Below are 22,487 nucleotides of genomic sequence, written 5' to 3'. Positions count from 1 at the left end.
ATCAAGTATCAGTAGGTAGCTCGATCCATACTGTCTCTGATAATGAGGACGTACCAGTCTTGCCAACAAATGAAACCAGATGTGGGAAGCGATCAGCGGCATTGTGGTCGTTACTCTCCAGTATGCTGAGGTCGGTCAAGCGATCTGTGTAGTTGAACGTCAACCCATCGCTACCCCGGTCTATGCCAAACCACTTGTTCTTCGCATCTATGGCAAACTCTCCGTCTAGGTCCTCAACCTCCTTGTTGCGGAAGATATATTCGAGGCCCTTGGCCACACCCAAGACTGACTTCTCGTGGGGACGGCCGCCGATGCCCATGACGCGTGACTTATGATGACGTTCTTTTCCCCAGCAATCATCGCAGAAGTTGAAACCGCACTGGATGTAAGTCCATACTCTCCTCGTGGTGCTTTCGCAGGCAATGCAGCTTGGTGGCTCGGTCGGGTCGGTGATCGCAGTGGTTTCGGGCTCGGTGCTATCGGCCTGCGGAGAGGTGGGCATTGTTGCAAGAGTATGAGGGAATCGGGAACGTCAAATTGGTAGCGAGTGGTAGAGCTCTTCGTGAGCGTGCAGTGAGAAGGTCGGAGCGGAAGAAGCGCGAAGTGGCTCGAGATTCGAGATACCCGTGGCAGCTCTGTTGCAGCAGGGAAAAACTGGCACGGCGAAGCTCAACCAAAAGGGGTGGCCTCTTGGCCACGTTGGCAAATGTCACGCGCAGAAATGGGGCACCACCGTGTCCTTCAGGTATGAGAAGAGAATGCAATCCGATGAAGATGACGGAACGTGCTTGCCGGTGTGCACTGAGACTGCGCCAGGTGTTAGATACCGCAGTTTCGGTGTCAAACGGGAAACAGCAATTCGACCTACTGATCAGACGAATTCGAGCAAAAGAGAGCCGGCCTTGGAAGCGGAGTGAAGCTATCACCACCCCAAGGCTGCGGAGCGCCGAAAGGCCTCCATCTGCATTCCACTGCAGCAGCGCGCGCTGCAAAGAAGGCAGCCGGCAACCATGACACCTCATATGCACCAAGCTGACACGAGTGGAGATTTTGCCTGCTGACAATGGGTATTCTCATGGTTTACGTCTACAATATACGCAGTTCAATATAGTTGCACGTTTGATGGCAGCGTTACACAAAGTCACCATCGACTTCCTTCCCTTGTCAATGTTCGCGACTTGGCACTGAACCCGACAGCCCGGAACAACTGGGGTTCGGCAATCTACTGGATATTAAACCATCTTTGTTTGTCTAACCTCCCGCTGGTCGAGGAACAAAGACACCCAAACGCTCGGTAGCGGTGGCCATAGCTTGATGCGGGTTGCCGACGACCACTCTACCTTCAGCAGCTCTATGGCTACCTACTCTTCACCAACCCAACCCCCCTGTAGGACAAAAATAACAACCACAGAGCTGTGGACAGATAGAGCGCAAGACATATTACAACATAAATAAAGTACATACTAACACAAAATTACAATACATTTTAAAGCCACACAAGATAAGACAAAGGAAACGCTAGGTCTAGACCTCGGTAGACAAAACTCAAGACATATCCTTTTCTACCCCCATCATCTGCATATTACATCAGCCCTTGACAACATAGGTATTGCACCTCCCAACGCCTGATCATGGAAAGAAGAAAAGTGCAATTTATCCGTCCCTGTAGTGATAACAACGCGCCGTCGTGGTTAGCCGATCTTGCTCTCTTTTCTCTTGATGATGTGAAACTGAATAGCCCTAATTGCTGTGACAAAATCCCCGAAAAAATCGGTGTGTATGAGCCTTCATTGCCTTGTTCATCCGTGATAGTAGAAGAGAGAAAGTGTTAGAAGAGTTGGTCGGCATGGTATCGCTCACGCGGAAGCCACTAAGCCAATGCGCGATGATGACACAAAACCAGGACCATGAATCAGGGAAAGCCACAAAAGAAGAATGGTAGAAAAGATGAAAAGAAAGGTAAACATACAGCAAAGCAAGCGTCAAATCACCATGGATATGCGCCTTGAGCTCAATCTCAATCTCCAGATTGAGGTCTAGTCTGAGTCTCAATGGGTTCTTGCCGCCACCATCACCACCGCCCTGCTGCTGCTGCTGCTGCATCATCATTTGCTGCTGCTGCTGCTGACGGTACAGCGCCTGTTGCTGCTCACGGTAAGATGGCTCGTTCTTCCCCCTGCGGCGAGGGCGGTCGACCTGTCTGTTGTCGACATCAGACTCGGCCTGTCGTTGCTTCTTCTTCTTTTGGTCGCGCATCCACTTAGGCTGGGGCTTCTCATCGTCCTTGGGGGTGGGAGGCTGGGAGGAAGAGGGTGTGCTGCTGCGGTCGTCGACGACGGAGGCGGGCTTGCCCTTCTTGGTGGTGTTGCTCTTTTGTCGCTGGGGCTGGGGTGGAGGAATGACTTCCTCCTCTTCTTCTTCCTCCTCTTCTTCTTCCTCCTCTTCTTCAGAGGCAGCGTCCTCATCATCTTGCTCTTCGTCGTCGTAAGCCTGCTCCTCTTCCTCTGCTCCCTCCTCGTCGTATTGCTCTTCGCCTTCCTGGTCCTCGTCTTCTTGGTAGTCGTCACCTAGAACTCCCGCGTTCTCCTCATCTGGGTTCTCCTCGTCGTAGTCTTCATTGTCGAGGGGCTTGTCTCCAGGTGGCTTGTCGGTCTCAGCACGGCCAGCTTCCGTGGGCTTGTTGTCCTCGGGCTTGTTGTCGCCAACTGTGGAGGTCTGAGGCAGATTGCTAGCCTCGGGCTGCCCGGTCTTGATCTCATCCTCCTTCTTGGGGAACTCCTCGTTGGGCTTTGGAGTCTGCTTTTTCTTGTTACGATTCTTCATTCTTTGAGATGGCATGGTGAGTGAACAGAGAAAGAACTTACCGACGACATGGCGACAGGCTGGTTTTCTTTTAGGTCAATGTGTTGCTTCTGGTGGAGATAGATGTTGGGATCACGCTGGGACAAAACAGAAAGCTAGCTGCAAAGTTTGGACGGGAAGAGTAGGTATCACTTGTGGTGCCTAGTGGTGATGAGGTTTAAAGAGATTCTTTGAACCAAGGCCGTTCCAAGGATCGACCAAGGGTCCAGTGAGACCCCTTATGCATCATAGCTTCGGGAAACGACCAAAAATCATGATTTTGGGGCTCTTCGGCTTCTCACCAGACCACGGCTTCGTGAATCTGGTGCCGGGTGACGACATAGGGGGGTGGGCCGAACAAGTTTCTTTGGGTGCGCAAAAAAAAAGGCATGATGGCTTGCAACCTGGAGGGCATCGTTTCGAGGCCTGTGACGTCAATGCTGCATGAGAGCTGTTTAGCCGCTGCAGTAATGGGAGGTTGAGGAGGAAACAAGCTTTTCAGGGTACCGGGATTAGCCAACTTCGGTTGCATAGGATGGCATTGTCCCGCCAAGAAGAGGAGAGAGGAGGGGGGTGAACGCAAGAACAGCCTCGTCCGTACTAACGGCCGGCCGGAGAGACGGTGGGTGGTAGGGTCTTGGAACTATATGACGAAGCTGTGTTCAACCTTCCACCAGGAAGATGAAGCTGACGAGTATGAGATGTTGTTTGAATGAGACTGAATCACACCAGACGACATCACACAGACTCGGATACTCTGGCGCCATTGCTACCCTCCTCCTAAGCACCCAATACGACGAATATCGACTACCGAGACGATGGTCGTGGGCTTGCTTGTCATAGCGGGGATTCCCACGACGATAGGGGTCTGCGAAGCCCTGAGCGCGCAGAAGAAGGCCAATGAAGCGGCAAAAGAGAAGGCCAAGTTCCGTATGACGGTCACCGTTTCTCTCGACGAGGATGGCCCGGTCGAGTGTTGGTGCGTTTTGAAGAACGGCATGGTGAGTCTTGTTTGGGAAAACCCAGATGACATCAACAAACCGGAAGAAACTCCGTTCGGCTGACATTCTCTTTGGCAGTTGTGGATCGACCACCCGTCCTTTCCTGTGCCTGGCCACAAGTTCTTTGGCTACTACTTCCCATACCCCTCCGAGGAGCAGCACTTGGGCATGGTGAGCACCATCGCCGACGACCCGCCCATGCTGAACTGGATCTATGTCGATAAAGACACCAACTTGGTGCGCCACGGAGGGCGGCAGGCTACGCTGGGACACACCATCGGGCCATGGTTCTGGACCAGTGATGAGAAGTGGCTGACGCTGGAAGGTGACGCGGCCCGCTTTGTGGCGGTTCAGATGGAAAACAAGAAATGGGCCATCGCTTTGGATCGCGATGGGTGTTTTTCGGAGGAGGATGTGAGTGAAAGCGAGGACGAGGGTGAGAGTGAGGATGAGAGCGAAACGGAGGGGGACAAAGAGGAGCTATGGCCGGAAGGGGGCGTGTTGAACAGACACCGTTCGCGCCAGTGGGTCCCTGTGTTGCTTCGCCGGCAGCTGCAGTTGGGAATGGAGAGCCGCTATGTCAAGGGCGCGAATGGGTAGGCGAAACGTGGAGGATGGGGAGGGGGTGTGTGCGTGAGAGTGACGTTGACATGAGCGATCGCGGGGGGAGGATCATGTGAAGCTGGACTTGTCTTGTTGGATGATGGTGTTTGTGGGTGAGGTGTGAATGCATGTTTCATGTGGGCCGGGATGATGTGCCCTGGGGGGGTGTCCCTTGAGGTGTCATTGGCCTCGGGTGTTGAGTGCTGCACAGTGCATCAGGGGGGGGGGGCGGGTTGGCGTTCTCGGCGCAGTAATTTTAGTGAGCTTTTCTCTTTATGCAGCTAAACAGGGGCTAGATTAACACACCCCCATTTTGTGTTGATCCATCCTCGCTTGCCTAGAACACGAGCATGGTGCTACCCCCCGTGATCATTGGACAGAGACAGTCATACTTTGTGCTGAGTGACTACTGTACCTTATGGTGTAAGGCCGTCGGCTAGCCGTGGTGTGCTGTAGCGGCTGTGGTGTAGGGCCTGGTGTCGGAGATTTTCTGCTGGACTCGTCAGAATGAGGGCTCCTCCTGTCCAGGCCGATGACTTCATTGCTCATCCGTCCGATAGAATCCTGTTTTGGACACAAAGGGTTCTGGAGATGTCTGCCGTTTATAAGTGCCCATCTCGGAGTCCCTAGGACCCTTAAGATGCATCTCATCGTTCAACTTCTCTAGAAGCAACCTGATCAGCAAGACCCTGAACCCATCTCTTCCCACAACCACCTCACGGCTACTCCCACCACAACAAACACCCACAATGTCTTCCCGAAGCGGCTCAGAGACCAAGAAGCCCAAGCGCCAGCCAAAGCCCCAGGTCTACGAGTCTGAGGGTGAGGAGTCTGAGGACTATGCTCCTCCCCCACGGAGACGCGGAAAGCGCCAGCAACAGCAGGGCGGCGGTGGTCCCCTTGACAGCCTTGCCCTCGACAGCGTCGGACAAACAGCAGGCGGCCTTGTCAACGGCGCAACCGGTGTGCTAGGTGGTGTAGCTGGCGGCGCCGTCAACCAACAAGGCGGTGGTGGCGGCGGCAAGAGCGACACTTTGAGGCTTCGTCTTGACCTCAACCTCGACATTGAGATTACTCTCAAGGCAAAGATCCATGGCGATCTTGAGCTTGCTCTCTTGTAAGTTACCCTTTTCTTTTATCTTCATTTTACCCATCCCTATTCTTACCCCTTCCCCTTCCCCTCTCCTTCCCCTCCCCCTGATCAAGTGAACGGCGCACGCGACAACCATGGCGACTGCGATTTGGTTAGCTTCGAGGGTCGGATGCATCGCCTTCTTGTTTAATTCATCTCTCTTTCCGTCATGTTTCTTACCTAAGGCTAAAGGTCCATGTAGAGAGACATAAGCAAGACACGCCCTCCCATGTGGAGGACGATCAGCAGGCTGTTTGCCTAGACAGATGCTCGATGAGATGACCATGATGGTGGATGATGCGCCTCCGCTTGATAGCACACTGTTACACGTCAACTGCAAGACAGAGAGACATGGGGCTAATTCCTTAGGAACTGAAGCAACTAAACTTTCCGGTTCCAAGCTCTCGTGAGCTTTTTCTCATCTCGTGTGCATTTCAGGGCTGGGTGAGGGTATCTCATGTCGGGCGGCGAATGGAGTAGTTGTTTTGTTAATGATGGGTTTTTTTCTGGTCTTTGGTCTTTTGTATACTATCTTTATCCTAATAATTGTATTAGATATGCTTCGGGACACTGTTGTGGTTGTTGTTCTATTTTGCTGTACTTTGTCTCTGTGTGAAGTTTGGCGAAGCTTTTGCCTAGTATGGCGCCGATAGCATGGCCAGTGCTTAATGGCACGTTACACAGGGGCCCGGATCGATTTCAGCGGGCAGGTTCCACTGTGCCACAGTTGACCCGTGCTTTTCCAGCGGGCGCTCGCAGCTGTCATGCAGCGGGATGCCAGGAACCTGGGAGAAAACAATTTACAGTGCATCAACCGCTGCGTCACAAATTGCACCTCTGCTGTAAAACAACCTCAAGATTTTCTTTTGTTGATGACAATCATGAAATCTGGTGAGGCCATTTTACAACGTCCGGACAACGAGGAATCGGAATTCCAATGAAGAACAATTGCCTGACAACGGCTTGCCGTCGGATCTTTGACCACCTACCTTAGCATGCAGCTGCTGTACCTCGGTGGCGCGTTTCGGGATCGCTCAAGGTCATGACGCACGACGGCCACTTCTGCATTTTCCCCGAGCTACCTATCATACCGCTTCTACGATATATGGACGGACTGAGGTTCGACTCAGACATATAATGTCCTCCGTGTAATGGCCTGTTGTTACAACTCCATGCGGCACAGGTCATCCTCAGCAATAATATCGTTGTTATGCCGGCACCAGGAACGACTGCAACTCTACCACGGCGCAGCCGTCAGACTTGCTGGCCTTCCGAGATCTCGAGTCACCTCCCAGGCGGCCCGACTCGGCCTCGGCCGTGATGCCATTGTAGCATCATACGGGGTTCGACATGGCTAAGACCGATATATGCTGGTTATCCGTTCATGATCTCCAGGAAAACCACGATTTATCAACCGCTAACGATGCATAAAGCTGCATGCCAAAGGCGCCAGCACCTTGTTGACCTCGCTTGCATGCCTTGCCTCGCTTGCTTCAGAGCAGGCAGTGGTGCAGAAACCGGTTTTCAACAAGCACCGGCCGACGAATCGTATGGCGGCTGCAGTTCTCCAGTCCGCTGATGATGTTTCAGCTCGGCCCGTCTATTGTTCTGCTCGAATGTCTCAGTCTCGCTCAATTTCGAAGAACAACTAGAATTCTGATCCGTCCAGTGACAGGGCTTGAGATATTCTGGTCCGAAGCTAACCAGGCAGTTCAACGCTTTCATCAGCACTGATCTCAACGGTTCGCTAACTGATCCTCGGGACAATGCCAAGCCCCCGGTATGCAGCCACATCCCAGCACGAAAAACCACCTCACTGGACATCAAAAGCCCAGCACAATGTTCTGCTTTGTCTTGGGCAAAGACTCGCAATTTGACTGCCAACCTGACGATGTGCATAAGCTATCCTAATAAGCTTAGCAAGCGCAGAGGCGCAATCGGCTAACACCGTCTTCTCACTCGTGTCACCCAACCCAGCTCCATGTTGGTCTCGACTCTGCCAGGGTTGAGTCGAGACCCTTGCAGCCTCGAAGCTCGCAAGATTCAACCCTGGTCCGATGACGTCACTCACCCCCCCTCCTTTCCTACTTCACGCCCTCAACACACACCCAACAGCCTTCACGCACGTCGACCAGTCGAATGCGCTGGAACCGGCCTAAACTGGTGTTCCAGGCTTCCAGCCCCAAGACCCTTTGCATTTCTCTGCGGAGACTGGAGTCCGATCGGATACTAGCAACTCCCAACACTGCAGATTCCACCTAGGTTGATCATCACCACAAGAATCATGACATCCAAACAATTCACTCAGGCATCTCAACTGCCGAGGTCTCGCCGGCAGTCACAGGATGACATTGTGGAGGTTGGGCATGAAGACGAGAGCGACATCGAAGTTGAGGACATTACCGACCAGCCGGAGCCAGAGACACAGGAAAAAAGGGATCTCCCAGACAGAACGAAAAGTAGGAGCCCAGCATATGTTGCCCCTATTCCCAAGATTGGCAGCATTCCAGAGGTTTCCCCTGGAATCTCCTTATCGCCTGAGCGACCAAAATTGCCGCCTTATGTGGGGTCTATTTTGATGGGCAAGACAGTTGATGAGTATGGGGACATTGTAGACGATCAGACGGGGCAGGTGCTCGCCCGTGCCGGCGGTGACCTCCCCGAGATTATTGGGCGCAAAGTCTCCAACAGGGACGGCGACATACTGGGAGACAACGGGGAACTTTTGGGTTATGTCGCCGACATTGAGATCGAAAGGAAACCCAGCACAAGCCCACATTCACCACGGACCGAGTCCCAACCTCGCAGCTTACTGGACATGATGCGAAAGGCCAATGCTTCCTTGATGGTTGACCACCTGGGCAATATTCTGGATGCGTCTGGGAATGTCGTGGGGAGGTTCCTTGACAACAACAACCCGCTTCACCGCAAGGAGAAAGAGCAACAGGAACTTCGAGAGCGCATTCAGCAGCAAGCGGAGGCTGGGCCGTCATCAGTGAGGAAAAAGAAGCAGGGGAAAAAGTCTGAGAAGGAAGACAAAGAGGGAGGTCAGGAGGATGGCGTGGCAGACGAGCAAGAAGGGCATCCGTCACCGCCGCCAAAATCTCCCAAGAGAGAGCAGCAGAAGCAGTCTCAGGCAAAAGAGCAGGAGCAGGAGCCGGACAAGCCGAGACAACCCAGACGAACGGAGGAAGAGAGAAGACAGAACGCGGAATCTTGGAGAAAGGAGAACCCCAGTGACAGCCCGTCCGATATCTTCCTGGACGTGAAGTCAACAAAGGAAGGGATTCAACTTACCATTCGGATTCCTACCGTGTTTGGTAGTCAGCAGATCAAGCCTAACATCTCGTTTTCTTGATGGCTCGGGATCAATCTTGCCGTCAGAGGCGTTGGTACTTGCACTTGGGATGATGTAATTAAAGGAATGATGGGGATCAAATTCCGGGGTTATGGTGCCAAACTTATGTTTGGTTATGCGATTGCAAGACCCGCGGGAAGGGTCCGGAAAGAAGCGAGCTCGTCACACAATAGCGAAGGTATCAAGTAATTTTCTTTCAGAAAGTTCCATGACAAGCAGCTAGTGAGCCGTTATGCACGTGGGAGAGGGGTGAGAAGGAAGCTGAGGCCCTAAAATTCGGTTTCTGAGTGAGAAGAGGGGGCTCGAAGATCTCGAACCCCGGCAAGTTTCCAGTCCGGTTCTGGGAAGCCAAACGGAACATCCAACGTTTTTCGCTTCATCCCACACACCCCCAGCTTTTCGGGAGGCCAGCCCTAGAAGGAAACTGAGTAGCTGGCCCTGGCCAGTCAGTCCCACATGTTATTCACCACTCACCACCCAACCGCACTAGGATCCATATCCATGTAGCAAGGGGGGTGGGCAGAGAAAAATACACACCAGCCACTACGGCCACTCCTTTACCTCAAGCCCGCTTTACCTCAGCCCGCTTTACCTCAGCCCGCGTATCTCCCTCGCCACAGTTGACGCTACTTGCCGCTTCGTAAACACGGCAAGCCACTCTTTGATCCAGCCACACCTCTTACACGCACACTGTGAGTGTCTGTGACACACAACATCCAACTTTTCTTGACACATTGCTGTCCAATCTTGAGTATTTTCCCACCAGTTCAACGGTTTCGCTTGTTCATTGTCCAATCCCAATGACAAGCCCACCTTCCTGATCAAGATTTCCCCGCCCAATGATGGAGGGCACTCGCCACACTTTACCTCCGACAGGTTTGAAGCAAGCCACCGATCTGTCGATTTGTTACGCAGACTTAGTGCCACAGGCAGGATTTTGGGATGTGTGGCTGGTATGACGCGCAGCTTTTGGAGGTGTTGGCCTCTCGGAGGGCGGTGGGGGCGGGGGAGGGTGAGGGGGATGAAGTCATCCCGGGGGGGCATAGGTAGGTGGGTGGGACGGCAGGTGTTGGGGGTGTTGGGGACAAGGAAAAGGGGGTTGTCAGTTTGCTTCTTGCGCGAGTGGGAGTTTGTGAATGCAGAAGTCCCCTAGGTTTCGTGACGTAAAGAAGAGACGATGATGACGTCCGGGGAGATATTCTGAGCTTCTCGAAAAAGCCGGCTTGTCTCGAAGTTATCGTCTGACGACGACGGGTGAAAAGAGTGGTTGAGGTAGCAAGATGCTGACGACATAAAAAGGTTGAGGCTAGTGCTGTGTCTTGTCTGATCCTTTTTTTCCCTTCTGGACCAACGAAAAATCTACATAACTATCTACGGTAATCTCTTGAACCTTTGAGCACAGCCACACATCTACATCATTTTGTTGTCACTGTACAGCTTTAGCACACCGTAACTCACCTTGCTTGCTTTTTTTTTTCCACCACATACCCTACCTATACAGTCACACCATCATCTCACCTCCGTACCTATCTTGTGCCATCCTGGAACTCTTCTTCAACCTATCCCTCCCCTTACGTCCCGCTTCCCCTACCACAACCCCCACCACGGAAGGCACCTTTACAACCGCACCACAAGACAATATGTCCGACATTGCGAAGAAGACGCTCCCCTCCCGCAAGGGAAAGAAGCAGCAGCAGCAGCAGGATGTCTCCACCCCCCAAGAGGAAAACGTCCCTCGCTCTGCCCCCTCCCCTCCGGCTATTGATCTCCAGAAGGAGCAGAACAAGAACCGGGAGGAGGAGGAGGAGAACGACGAGGTTGTGACCACGTCGGGGGATTTCGAGGGGAATGATGGCAGTGAGGTGGAGAGGGAGAGTGGGGGGTATACTCATCTGGAGAAGCCCAAGGAAACAGAGGAGGGGATTCAGATGGAGGATAAGGAGGAGGAAAAGCCGGAGAAGGTTGAGCCCGAGGCTATGAGTGACAAGACGGAGACTGAGGCTGGGGAGGATACTAAGACTACGACGGAGGAGAAGGTCGAGTCGTCTGAGAAGCCAGAGTCTGACAAAGCTGAGGAAGAGACCCAGACCCCCGCTGCGGATAAGATCTCTGAGGCGCCGTCGGGGTTGACGGAGCAGGCTAAGAAGGCTTTTGACCAGGCGAGCGAGAACCAGCCTACTGATGAGGCGAGGGAGGAGTTCCTCAAGAGTGCAAAGGAGGATGCTACCACTACATCGGAGAAGCCTCCTGCCTCGGAGACAGTCGACAAGGCTGCCTCGGAGAAGCCAGACGTTGAGGCTGCGGATAACAACATCGACGAGCCTGAACCTGCTGCTTCTGAGAAGCCAGACATTGACACCAAGACCGTCAGCGACAAGGCCGAGTCTGTCGCCAAGTCAGGGTCCGAGAAGCCCGATGTTGAGCAGCAAACAGAGAAAGCCCCCTCCACCACCGGCACGGAGCAGCAGCAACCCCAAACTGAAGCTGGTGAGCAAGCACAAGAGCAATTCGACCCCCACCAAATCCAAGACGGCCAGTCACAGGTCCAGGACTTCTCCCCATCCCAAGCCGAAAGTCAACCCGAAGGTACAATTCAAGAGGACCAACCCCAAGGCGTCGAAGCAGGCGAGGGCTCCACCGTAGCCGAACAAATGGACTTTTCCATTCTCAAGAACGGCACCGTCAACAAAGGCGGCAACGTCGTTTCCGACGGCAAGGTTGTCGGTCGTGTCGTGAGCGGCATCCTGCAGTACCTCATCGGCAAGAAGGTCGACGAAAACGGGGATATCTGGTCCGACAACGGCAAGATCATCGGCAAGGCTGAGCCCATCTCTGACTCGGAACGTGATGACATGCTCAAGGAGTCTGCGCCGTTCGAGTCCTTCCCTGATGCGGTTGTTGACGGGAATGGGATGGTTGTCAGCAATGGGGAGTGGGTGGGCAAGATTATCGAAGGGGATGTCAAGCAGTTGAGGGGGAAGTCTGTTGATGCTGATGGGGACGTGCTTGACAAGGCGGGGAATGTGATTGGGAAGGCGGAACGTTGGGAGCCGGAGGAGGAGGTGGAGGAGGAGGTTAAGGAGGTGGATAATAGCTTGTTGGCTGGGAAGAGGGTCAACAAGGCGGGGTATGTGGTTGATGGGAACGGGGTTATTTACGGGAGGGTGGTGGAGGGGGATCCGAAGAGGATGGTGGGGAGGATGTGTGATAGGAAGGGGAATATTCTGAGTGAGAGTGGTGATGTTTTGGGGAAGGCGGAGTTGGTTAGCGAGGGGGAGAGGGAGGGATCCAAGGAGGGGCCGTTTGCCGAGTTGGAGGGGTGCACGGTTGCTAAGGATGGAACTGTTGTTACGCCTTCGGGGGATATTGTGGGAAGATTGGTGAAGGGAGAGGGCAAGGTCTTGTTTGGCAGGGCGGTTGATGAGGATGGTGATGTGTTGGATAAAAATGGCAATGTCATTGGCAAGGCTGAGCGCTGGGAGCCCGAGGAGGTTCAGAAGTCCAAGAACCTCATGTCGGGCCGCAAGGTCAACAAGGAGGGCAATGTTGTTGATGGCGATGGTAACCTCATTGGCAAGTTGACTTCTGGCGATCCCCAGGTCTGCTCGGGCAAGGAGATTGACGACGACGGTGATGTTGTCGACCAGAAGGGCACTGTCATTGGCCACTGCTCGCTTCTTGAGGACATTCCTGAGGTCAAGGACGAGGAGACACCTGAACAGAAGGAGAAGCGCGAGCAAGCCGAGAATGACAAGAAGATGGCCATCCAGATGTCTGTCTGCATTGCCCAGTGCCTTGACAAGATTCGACCTATCTGCAAGATGATCACCGAGGTAAGTTATCACTACCAACTCACGCCACAGCTTGTTCATCACTAACACACAGTAGAAAATCGACAAGGCAGAGCGCACTCCGGAAGACGAGCGCGACGAAGAGCAGCTTGTCAAGGAGGTCCGCCCTCTAATCGAAGAGGGTGGCCGCATCTTGACCGAGGCTCAAGGCATCATCAAGGGCCTCGACCCTGATGGCCGCATCTCGGCCAACGCCAAGCACAAGACTGCTGCTCGCGAGGCCACTCCGGAGGAGTACCGTCTTGCTGAGCTCCTCAAGGATCTCACAGGCGATGTCACTCAGTGCATCGACAATGCCAAGCGCAAGCTTGAGGATATGCCCCACGCAAAGAAGGAGCTCAACCCTCTGTGGGGTCTGCTCAACGAGCCTCTGTTCCAGATCCTTGCCGCCGTTGGGTTGTTGTTGAGTGGTGTGCTCAACCTCGTTGGCAGATTGGTAAGTCCTTTCAGGGTCCACTTGCAACGCAAGGAACAACGTGCTAACACTAGTACTATAGCTGAGCGGCCTTGGATTGGGAGGACTGGTTGACGGGTTGCTAGGTACACTCGGCTTGAACCGCGTCCTTGCCGGATTGGGTCTTGGATCCTTCAGTGACAGTCTCAAGTCGGGTAAGAAGAAGAAGGGTGGTCTTTTGGGCGGTGTCTTGGGTGGCTAAAGCCACGTAGCATTGAGTGATGAGTGTTCATGATTAATGACTTGTAATTTTCTCTTGTTTATCTCCTTGTACGTTGGCTCAAGTTTTGGTTTGTTTGTCTGTTTGTAATGTGTAAAATATCGGCAGGCGGGAATAACTGAGAGCCTGAGAGCGAAATAGGAAATGTGACTTACACAGCGAGAAGATCGTGTCTGGGAACTGTTAGCAGACTGGAGGTTAGCGTGATTTCTTGCCAAGATGATATCCACTCAGCGTAGCATCCAAATTGATGCTAGAGACAGCATTCTCACTCCAAATCCGATGGCAGCTGTGGTTTGGTGCACGTGGAAGGGCCAGCTCGGGAAACTGTCTCCGTTCATCCTGCTGCTGCAGTTCTGTCCTGTAGCGTTGCAGTGAGCAGTCGGATGGCATCTGCAGTCGTCAGTTGATCATCGCATAGTGTCCGCGGGCTGAGTGCTAGAAAACAAGGCGGGATGCTGCTCTTGCCCGAAGTTGGAGGTGTTGACAAGCCACAGGGTAGCGCCGAACCTAATTCGAAGCTCGATCAGTGAAGTCAGAGGCGGCCGGCCGCTGCGACTGTCGGCGTGAAGCTGGAATACACGGCTGGAAATATTTTGGTGGGGCCGACCACCGGCGCAGGGCTGTGACGGCGGTGACTTTTGACACCTGGAATGGACCCCGCCCCGCCTTGGCGTCATCCGTGAACCGGATGTCAGGTACCTAGTATTAGAATGTCCGTTGGGCCGGTCGCCCTCTTCGCCCGCTTCTTGCAGAGATCACAAAGAATATGGCCGTGATCGCACAATTTAACAATATCGTATCCCGAAAATATCGAGAGAAGGATCGGCTCATCGGCTTGCCGTTATGTGCTACAATGTCGCGCTGGGTGTGTTACTTACGGGGGAACACTTAATTGACAGCGTGTGATTGGACGGACCTGCAGACCGGCACGCAGCTTTCTTCCCCGCAAAAACTTGAATTCCTCGGCCACCAAGGTCCACAGTGTCATGGTCCAGTGTTCCCAGACGATGGATGAATTGGTCGTGTGATGCCTGAACTGTCATAGAAGAAAGTTTCGAAACGTGATATGATGTTCCAGGAAGGTGCCGAGGGCAAAAGAGGAAACAACGGCTACCCTCTAGGCGGGTTAGAAACTTATTCTAAAAAGCAGGTGAAAGGGTCCAGGCGCCGTCCCGCCTGCCGGTGGCCATGTGTGCTTGCCGTGGCAGCAAATCGGGCGCTCCAGGGCAGTTCCGACATCGCCACTAGGGGCCACTATAAGGCCCGTGCTACCCGTGTAGTCGCTTTTCTACCCCACAATCGACGGCCAAAAATTTGAGATTCAACGACTCATACCACTCCGATTGTTCGTTCCCGCCAAGGACAGGGTTTCTTTCTTTCAAAACCACCACGTCCGCCTCCAACAAGACCCATTGACTCCTCGGCTCGTCAAGAGGAACTTTGGAATCTTTCTACATTGCTGTTTAATAGCCAGTTCTCGCTGTTACAGCTAAAACTTTCCTATTTCCACTCCTGTAACCTTCAGGTCCCTCTCACCTAGGTGTGCTCTCCTAGTTTACACCTCGCCACCTCCCGCTCTCCGCCGTCCGCTCTCCTTCCGGTCTCTTCGCAGTCACCTTTCGTGATGATCCGTCAAACCAGCCGCGCCCTCAAGGCGCTGGCCACTACTCGGCCTAGCCAACAGCGAATTGCTTCCCTCACACAAAAGGCTTCTGCCATCACAGGTGTCCGTAATGGGCCATCAGACGTTAGGAATCAGTCCACATCGGCTGCCGCGAAGGTGCCCGCTGCGTAAGTCGTCCCACCGCCATCGTCGGCTTTGGAGTCATACTACTACTAGTAGTGACTCACCACAACCATCACTACAAAAACACAATGGCTAATTCCATTCTTTATACAGCGACGTACGAGCAAAGCCCGCCCAATCATTCAACGCCGAGCCCAACCACGTTCAACCCCTGGCTAACGCCCGTAAGAACGATGTCGACGAGTCGTATGTCTCCCAACTATACAAATGAGGATCGTCTATGTATATATATAAATGTATGCATAGTTAACACGAAATGCGCTACAGGTTTATCGGCAAGACTGGTGGTGAGATCTTCCATGAGATGATGCTTAGACACGGCGTTAAGCACATTTGTATGTCTCTACTCCTACTCCCATAAACTTGCACAGTTGGCTAACTATACACAGTCGGCTATCCTGGCGGTGCTATTCTTCCCGTGTTCGATGCCATCTACAACTCACCACATTTCGATTTCGTCCTTCCCAGACACGAGCAGGGCGCTGGCCACATGGCCCAGGGTTACGCCCGCGCTTCTGGCAAGCCCGGTGTCGTCTTGGTGACTTCCGGTCCTGGTGCCACCAACGTTGTGACACCAATGGCTGATGCGCTTGCGGACGGTACTCCCATGATCGTTTTCACCGGCCAGGTCGTTACCACAGCCATTGGTAGCGATGCGTTCCAAGAAGCCGACGTTGTGGGCATCTCCCGCGCCTGCACCAAGTGGAACGTCATGGTGAAGAATGTCGCTGAGCTGCCTCAAAGAATCAACGAGGCCTTCGAGATTGCCACCAGCGGAAGACCTGGTCCCGTTCTCGTGGATCTTCCCAAGGACGTGACGGCTGGTATCCTGCGTCGTGCTATTCCCACGGCCCCCGCCATTCCGTCGCTCCCCAGCGCTGCCTCCCGCGCCGCTCTCGAGGCTAGCGAGAAGCAGCTCCGTGCTTCTATCAAGCGTGTGGCTCACTTGGTCAACATCGCCAAGAAGCCCGTCATCTATGCTGGCCAAGGTGTCATTAGCTCGGAGCGTGGTGTTGAGCTGCTCAGAGAGCTTGCGAACAAGGCGTCCATCCCCGTGACGACGACCCTTCACGGTCTCGGTGCCTTCGACGAGCTTGATGAGAAGTCCCTCCACATGCTCGGGATGCACGGCTCAGCCTATGCCAACATGTCCATGCAGGAGGCTGATCTCATCATTGCTCTCGGTGGCCGCTTCGATGACCGTGTTACCGGTAGTGTTGCCAAGTTTGCCCCAGCGGCTAAGGCTGCGGCGAAGGAGAACCGCGGAGGTATCATTCACTTCGAGATCCTCCCCAAGAACATCAACAAGGTCGTGCAGGCCACTGAGGCTATCGAGGGTGATCTTGGCAAGAACCTCGACTTGCTCCTGCCCCAGGTGGAGAGCAAGACCATGGCTGACAGAAAGGAGTGGTTCGCTCAGATTAACGAATGGAAGAAGAAGTGGCCTCTTTCTGACTACGAGCGTGCTGCCCGCGAGGGCTTGATCAAGCCTCAGACACTGATTGAGGAGCTCAGCAACCTCACAGCTGACCGCAAGGAAAACACCTACATCACCACTGGTGTCGGCCAGCATCAGATGTGGGCTGCTCAGCACTTCCGCTGGAGACATCCCCGCACCATGATCACCTCTGGTGGTCTCGGTACCATGGGCTACGGTCTACCGGCCGCCATCGGTGCCAAGGTGGCCAAGCCAGATTCCCTTGTCATCGACATCGACGGTGATGCTTCCTTTGGCATGACCCTTACCGAGCTCTCCACCGCTGCTCAGTTCAACATTGGCGTCAAGATCATCGTTCTGAACAACGAAGAGCAGGGCATGGTTACACAATGGCAGAACCTCTTCTACGAGGATCGCTACTCCCACACTCACCAGAAGAACCCCGACTTCATGAAGCTCGCCGACGCCATGGGCATCCAGCACAGGCGTCTCATCAAGCCTGATGAGACCCGGGAAGCTCTCCAGTGGCTGATTGACACTGATGGCCCAGCCCTTCTGGAGGTTGTCACTGACAAGAAGGTTCCCGTTCTCCCCATGGTTCCCGGTGGGTCAGCTCTTCACGAGTTCATCACATACGACGGTGGTATGTAACCTTCTATTTTCCAGTAACTTACAAAGTATCATTGCTGACACAAACTACAGTCAAGGATCTCGCGAGAAGAGAACTCATGCGCCAGCGCACTTGCGGTCTCCACGGTTAAGCAATTAGTACCCTAATACACCTTGACTGGGACGTTGTTTTGGGCGTGAGACTTTAGCATTGGGCGTGTTGTTCAAATTTTTGTTCTTAAGAGTTTCGATTGTGATATCCGGAAGGGAGCGAAAAGTGTTTGCTTTTGATACATTGTGCATTACCGGGTCGGTGAAAAATGGCGGTTGGAGGTCCGCGGCCGGATCTGATGTTCAAAAAGGAGAGACTGGGAGCGAGCTGGAGGGCGTCGCCGTTTTTCTTTCCCCACCAATTTTGGCGGGCTGTACATACATACATACCTATTGGACGAGGGGGATACTATGGCTATTGAGCATTTCATGACATTCATAACACGATCAAGTTTTTTGTTTCTGCTTTACCTTGCTTCTCAATATGTTGTTCCAAGAGTCAGGATTCTTTTCGCTTATCGGTCTTGCTGAATCGCAGCCTGCCGCCTTGCCAGCGCACACTTTGACCCTGGCGTGGACATGGCGATGGTTCGCCAAGGACGCCTTGCAGCAGCCCATGAACTGAAGGTTTTTCCCTTTCGAGCCTGCCAGCCACTATTCACTTTCCCCCATTCCGAATCACTGTTGACGTCGCAACAGGCCATTTTCATCTTGTCTGCATGCAGCAGTGTCAAGAGACCATGCTAGCTCGTTTTGCGAAATGAAGGCCAGCATTGCGAATGTTTACTACCCCAACACTAGAGGAGGCGCACGGCTCTCTCCACGTCCAGCTGTGCCCGGCCTCGTGGAACGGGTGGGTTTCGGTGTGTGCCGATTGATGAAAGCTGCTGTTGCCGTAACTGCTTCCTCTCTCCGCTCAATTTCCCACGCTGTCTGATGACGCTCTTCACAGAAACAAAACTGCCTAGCCCACCTTCTCGAAGGTGTCCACGTCAACGTGGCAGAAGTTTCTTCATCTCAGGGCGTGTTTCATGATCAGACAGCTGCTGTGATGGTGGGTGGTAATGAAAGCTCACCGCAACTTGGACGACGGGCATTCCAGGTGAAGTTATCCCCCGCTTGCAATTTCATGAACCACTCTGTTAATCATAACAACATTATCATCGGGCTGGTCGTGAATGTAGACTATACTAGGTACGCTTCTAAAAGCAGCGAATGACACCAGGGATCTAGGGATCGACGGAGAAACCAGGTTACATCAATACAATCTGTCTCAGCTGCTACCTTGCTCTTGGAAATTGCCTTGTTCTTTTCTTCTCCCAAACCTTTTAGCACCCGAATATCCGACCCCCATGTAAGGCCTCTTCAATTGCTGTCAACGTCACAGGCAGCCAGTTCCAAAAGAAAAAATTTCTTCGACACTCCAGTCATCTCATCCCACTCTTTGGAACCAGTGGCTTATTCCTATTTGTAATTGGAGATGCAGAGCTCCTGGCTCCCCGCCGATCGTGGATCTAGATCGTTCACGTCAGATGCAGGTACGAACGGGCTTTTTCTGTGAATGCCGCCAATCCCAGCTGGACCTCAAGTCTGGATTAGGTACTTTTCTGACAATGACAGGCAAGCACCCCGGCATCGACCTCCAGCTCGCCGTGCTGGCCAACAACACAAAAAGAAAAAGAAGAAGAAAAAAGAGAAAAGTGGGCTGCACTTGGGCGTAGGTTTACGCTGAGATTTTCAAGATGACTGATGAGACCGGAAAGCCTTGTTGTTGGCATCGCTCATCTCATTTCTGGGTTTGTTCTTATAACTTGACATTTTCCCTTTTTTTTCTTTTCGTTTCCTGTCCTCAGCAACCGGCTGGCATCTCTCCTTCGTGTGCTCCTTGCACTTTTTGTCGCACTCCTTTCACCCCATCACGGCTTACACCTTCATTCATCACTTCATATTTATTGACTTCGTTGGGGCATTCCTCATCCCCACACTACCCACCCTCCTTTTTATACTCGACACGTTCCGTGCCCATCTCTCGAGTTGCATCGACGCCCGCGATCCCATCCTTAACCTCAGTCCGGTTCTGTTCAACCTCGCCGTGTCCTTCCAGTCTCACAGCAGCAAAATCAACCAACCACGACCAGAGCGCGTCCGGCATCTCGACGGTCTATCATTATTATGCAAAGCACCAGCATCAACCTTGAACAATTGCTCAAGAAATTCCCGAACTCGAATTTTCCCAGCCCTTACATAAGTCTTGGTGGGTACTTAAACTTTCATGGGGAGGGATTGGCAGTTGTTCCGGAGTTGGAAGATGTTCAACGCAAGCCTGATATGGCCGTGATCCTCGAGACGAGCTCTGACACGAATACAGGTCCATCCTCACGCCTCTCTCCCGCGACTACCATTGCCGAAAATGACAACATATCCTCCGCTACAAGACTTAAATCACCTCCTGTCTCACATAAACGGCGCACTGGACGACGTTCTCTCGGTGCCACCACAGGTCGCCCGCGTGCCTCGTCACCAGCAACCGTGGCTAGCAAAGATGACTGTCTCCAGTGCCCCCTCTGCTCTGAAGTTGGGGCATACACGGCCTGTCGCCGGAAGAATGATCTTAAACGCCATATGCGAAATTATCATAACACCAATGCACAGTGGACCTGCCCGAAGCCTGACTGCGGCAAGACATATGACTGTCTTCCGGGGATGAAAGCGCACCTAAAGGATCCCAGTCACGGCAACCTCCACCGGTCTTCGGAATGCATCATGACCACACTCTGCCCCCGAGTTGTCTTCGCCTGTGGCTTTACCAACTGCAAGCATGTCTTCGAAACACCTGACGCCGCCGACCCTGCCGAGACAGCTACTGATTACTTTCATCACGTCGCCAACCACGTCGAGGCCAATCACCCCAACCAGACCTGGTCCCACTCAACCTGCTTCCGGAATCTCATGCGGCAAGCGGGTATCTATGATGGCTGGAAGAATCGACACCCCAAGGGCAAAGACTTGAAGTGGCAGCCGCACACATCAATCGTGTTGAGGAAGATGCTGGAGACCAGGCATGTGCCCGATAGTGAGCTGTTGGTGCTCTGGGCTGTCAGGTTGGGTTCTAAGCCGTACTCTGAATCCACTTCGCCGGCACCGAGGGGTCTCCCTGAGGCTCTCTGTCTTCCTGTGTCCGAGCTGTGTCGATGCAGTGCCAACTCGGTACCTCCGTCGCCATCCCACCCCAATCCTTCTCCCGGTTCGCCTCAGGTTCCTGAGAGCTTGGCCGACAGGTCTGCAGAGTTTGATTTAGCTGCTTATTCTGGTACTTCTGCTTTCAGCCAGAATGTAAACGATCAAGGCTATACCCAGGATTCTACACTTATTGGTGTCGGCAGGGCGTTTGATAACTCCCCTCAACTGGAAGGTGGATACCCATTGGGGGTTCCAGCTCTCACGGTAAACCAGCAGCCAGCTCCCGAATGGTCCGGTTATTACTACAACAGAAACAACCAGGACATGTCAGACACCATGATTGATCCCGCGCTTCTCAGCGTGAGAGGCCAGTCATCGTGGATGGACTATGGGATGGAGGGCGTCGATGCTGCCCGTGAGGTGGACGACCTGTCGAGCTGGTAGAACTGAGCTCACTTGTACGGTGTACCATCTATATACCGACTTCACCAAAACCCTTTCACCAATTTATGCTTCACCGACATGTTCTTCACCATGTATCGTCATCTACCACTGACCTATACCGCTACCGACCACAGACCTCTATACCACTATTCTGTCACCACCATCACAGCAACGGCCTTGATTACATACACCCTCTTAATTCCCTCGAAATATTTCACTTCGACTTCGGCCGCCTTTCCTATTTCACACTAAACGTCTTTTCTCTAAAACTTTTAATCACCTTTACCATTTCTCCTTTTATTTTCACACAGGAAGAATTTATCTTCCTCATCACAAGCCAGGAGCAAGGGAGGAAAAAGAAATGACGACTTTGATAGGCCCATGACTGTTTGGACTTTTGGACTTTTGCTTTTCGTGAACATATTTACGACAGTTTCGACGAGGGATGTTATTGGGTGATTCTTTTTCTTTCTTTTTTTTTCTTGTTCTCGAGGTTTCGATATTTGTATAACGTTTTATGACGGGGGTCATGTAAAATATGACGAGGAGGAATGAGAAGGGGATTTGCCACGACTAGTTGAGCAAATTGACACGGGGTTTATATATGGGCTTTTTGGACATAGCTGTTTTAATTGAACGATAGGGCGGTTGCCTTTCTCTTCGTCTACTGGACCAGGTTGCTACTAAAGCCTCGTTTAAATATCAACACACCTTCCTAAGTGCCTATCTACTGTCGATATCCTCTATCGGTTGCTCCGTACTTTCGGCCGTTAATCTGTGTTTACTTGGACCGCCGATTGACATCATCGAAAGCGCACATGGGTCTGATAGTTGCTTCTTCCGTATAAGTGAATAAATGTGAATCAACAGAGGAAGAGTTTTCAAATTTGTGGGTACTTATCTCCCGAGTGAATATTACTCCTCTTGCATTTATCTCTACCAGACTTCTGATATATCCGTGAGCAACGCCAGTTCTGTCACCATCATCAGCCCGCCCTCGACCCGGATCTGACCATCATCGACACTTGCCAGTCACCTAGCCAGAAGACTACAATTACCAACGACAAACCATGACTACAGTCTCGGCCCTCTCCTGTGAGATCAGGCAGACGATCCGGGGGTGAGGTTGGCAAGACTGAGGATCTGAATAATCTCCTTCAAGTTGACCGCAGGACCCGGGCCGAGACTATCGACATTATTCCAGGTGGTGTCTGTACCAGCGAGATCAACGTTCACAAATTGACCGTAATCGTTAATTCGCATTGCTCAGGAAGTTGCTGGCTCGAGTTCGCCGTCACCGAATCGCCCACCCAAAAGAAGCCTAAGACCTTCTGCATCAGCGACCTCGATTCCCCATTGGCTCGGAATCTGACATGCCATCGCCGTGCCAACACCGTGGTTGAATTTCGTGCTCAGACGGAGGCCCTCACCTCGCTGCTCTCCTACTTCTCCGCGCCAAACTCTGTGATATACTCACCATCCTAGCTGGCATTGG

General features: G+C 52.8%; 9 protein-coding genes across 9 annotated transcripts; 6 read left to right on the top strand and 3 right to left on the bottom strand.

Annotated features, from left to right (window-relative positions):
• Position 1: 1 nt before the first annotated feature.
• QC762_0051120 (uncharacterized protein) lies at positions 2-502 on the bottom strand (the record flags this gene model as incomplete). The annotated part of the gene is made up of 1 exon (XM_062883503.1): positions 2-502. One exon carries the CDS (start codon positions 500-502, stop codon positions 2-4), a length of 501 nt encoding a protein of 166 aa, XP_062744519.1.
• A 30-nt stretch (positions 503-532) lies between these two features.
• On the bottom strand, positions 533-1,077 carry QC762_0051110 (uncharacterized protein; the record flags this gene model as incomplete). The annotated part of the gene is made up of 3 exons (XM_062883502.1): positions 533-633; positions 656-807; positions 869-1,077. 3 exons carry the CDS (start codon positions 1,075-1,077, stop codon positions 533-535), a joined length of 462 nt encoding a protein of 153 aa, XP_062744518.1.
• Positions 1,078-1,571: 494 nt separating this feature from the next.
• Positions 1,572-2,838, bottom strand: QC762_303250 (uncharacterized protein; the record flags this gene model as incomplete). Its single annotated transcript, XM_062888622.1, has 2 exons — positions 1,572-1,575; positions 1,970-2,838. The coding sequence occupies 2 exons, from the start codon at positions 2,836-2,838 to the stop codon at positions 1,572-1,574; spliced, it is 873 nt and encodes a 290-aa protein (XP_062744517.1).
• A 604-nt stretch (positions 2,839-3,442) lies between these two features.
• QC762_303240 (uncharacterized protein) lies at positions 3,443-4,666 on the top strand. Its single transcript, XM_062888621.1, has 2 exons — positions 3,443-3,842; positions 3,921-4,666. The coding sequence occupies exons 1-2, from the start codon at positions 3,660-3,662 to the stop codon at positions 4,440-4,442; spliced, it is 705 nt and encodes a 234-aa protein (XP_062744516.1). The 5' UTR covers positions 3,443-3,659; the 3' UTR covers positions 4,443-4,666.
• A 207-nt stretch (positions 4,667-4,873) lies between these two features.
• QC762_303230 (uncharacterized protein) lies at positions 4,874-6,280 on the top strand. The gene is made up of 2 exons (XM_062888620.1): positions 4,874-5,563; positions 5,780-6,280. Exons 1-2 carry the CDS (start codon positions 5,195-5,197, stop codon positions 5,837-5,839), a joined length of 429 nt encoding a protein of 142 aa, XP_062744515.1. The 5' UTR covers positions 4,874-5,194; the 3' UTR covers positions 5,840-6,280.
• A 1,581-nt stretch (positions 6,281-7,861) lies between these two features.
• QC762_303220 (uncharacterized protein) lies at positions 7,862-8,935 on the top strand (the record flags this gene model as incomplete). The annotated part of the gene is made up of 1 exon (XM_062888619.1): positions 7,862-8,935. One exon carries the CDS (start codon positions 7,862-7,864, stop codon positions 8,933-8,935), a length of 1,074 nt encoding a protein of 357 aa, XP_062744514.1.
• Positions 8,936-9,971: 1,036 nt separating this feature from the next.
• QC762_303210 (uncharacterized protein) lies at positions 9,972-13,735 on the top strand. Its single transcript, XM_062888618.1, has 3 exons — positions 9,972-12,768; positions 12,824-13,222; positions 13,284-13,735. The coding sequence occupies exons 1-3, from the start codon at positions 10,576-10,578 to the stop codon at positions 13,440-13,442; spliced, it is 2,751 nt and encodes a 916-aa protein (XP_062744513.1). The 5' UTR covers positions 9,972-10,575; the 3' UTR covers positions 13,443-13,735.
• An 849-nt stretch (positions 13,736-14,584) lies between these two features.
• Positions 14,585-17,865, top strand: ILV2 (Acetolactate synthase, mitochondrial). Its single transcript, XM_062888617.1, has 5 exons — positions 14,585-15,254; positions 15,364-15,456; positions 15,538-15,605; positions 15,660-17,351; positions 17,411-17,865. Exons 1-5 carry the CDS (start codon positions 15,088-15,090, stop codon positions 17,467-17,469), a joined length of 2,079 nt encoding a protein of 692 aa, XP_062744512.1. The 5' UTR covers positions 14,585-15,087; the 3' UTR covers positions 17,470-17,865.
• Positions 17,866-18,038: 173 nt separating this feature from the next.
• Positions 18,039-21,662, top strand: QC762_303190 (uncharacterized protein). Its single transcript, XM_062888616.1, has 3 exons — positions 18,039-18,906; positions 18,989-19,622; positions 19,737-21,662. Exons 2-3 carry the CDS (start codon positions 19,541-19,543, stop codon positions 20,990-20,992), a joined length of 1,338 nt encoding a protein of 445 aa, XP_062744511.1. The 5' UTR covers positions 18,039-18,906; positions 18,989-19,540; the 3' UTR covers positions 20,993-21,662.
• The last annotated feature ends 825 nt before the right edge of the window (positions 21,663-22,487 follow it).

This window comes from Podospora pseudocomata, chromosome 3, assembly GCF_035222375.1.
Source record: "Podospora pseudocomata strain CBS 415.72m chromosome 3, whole genome shotgun sequence".
Taxonomy (NCBI): Eukaryota; Fungi; Ascomycota; class Sordariomycetes; order Sordariales; family Podosporaceae; genus Podospora; species Podospora pseudocomata.
The sequence above is the reverse complement of the archived record's forward strand: the minus strand, read 5'-3'. Positions and strand labels throughout refer to the sequence as shown.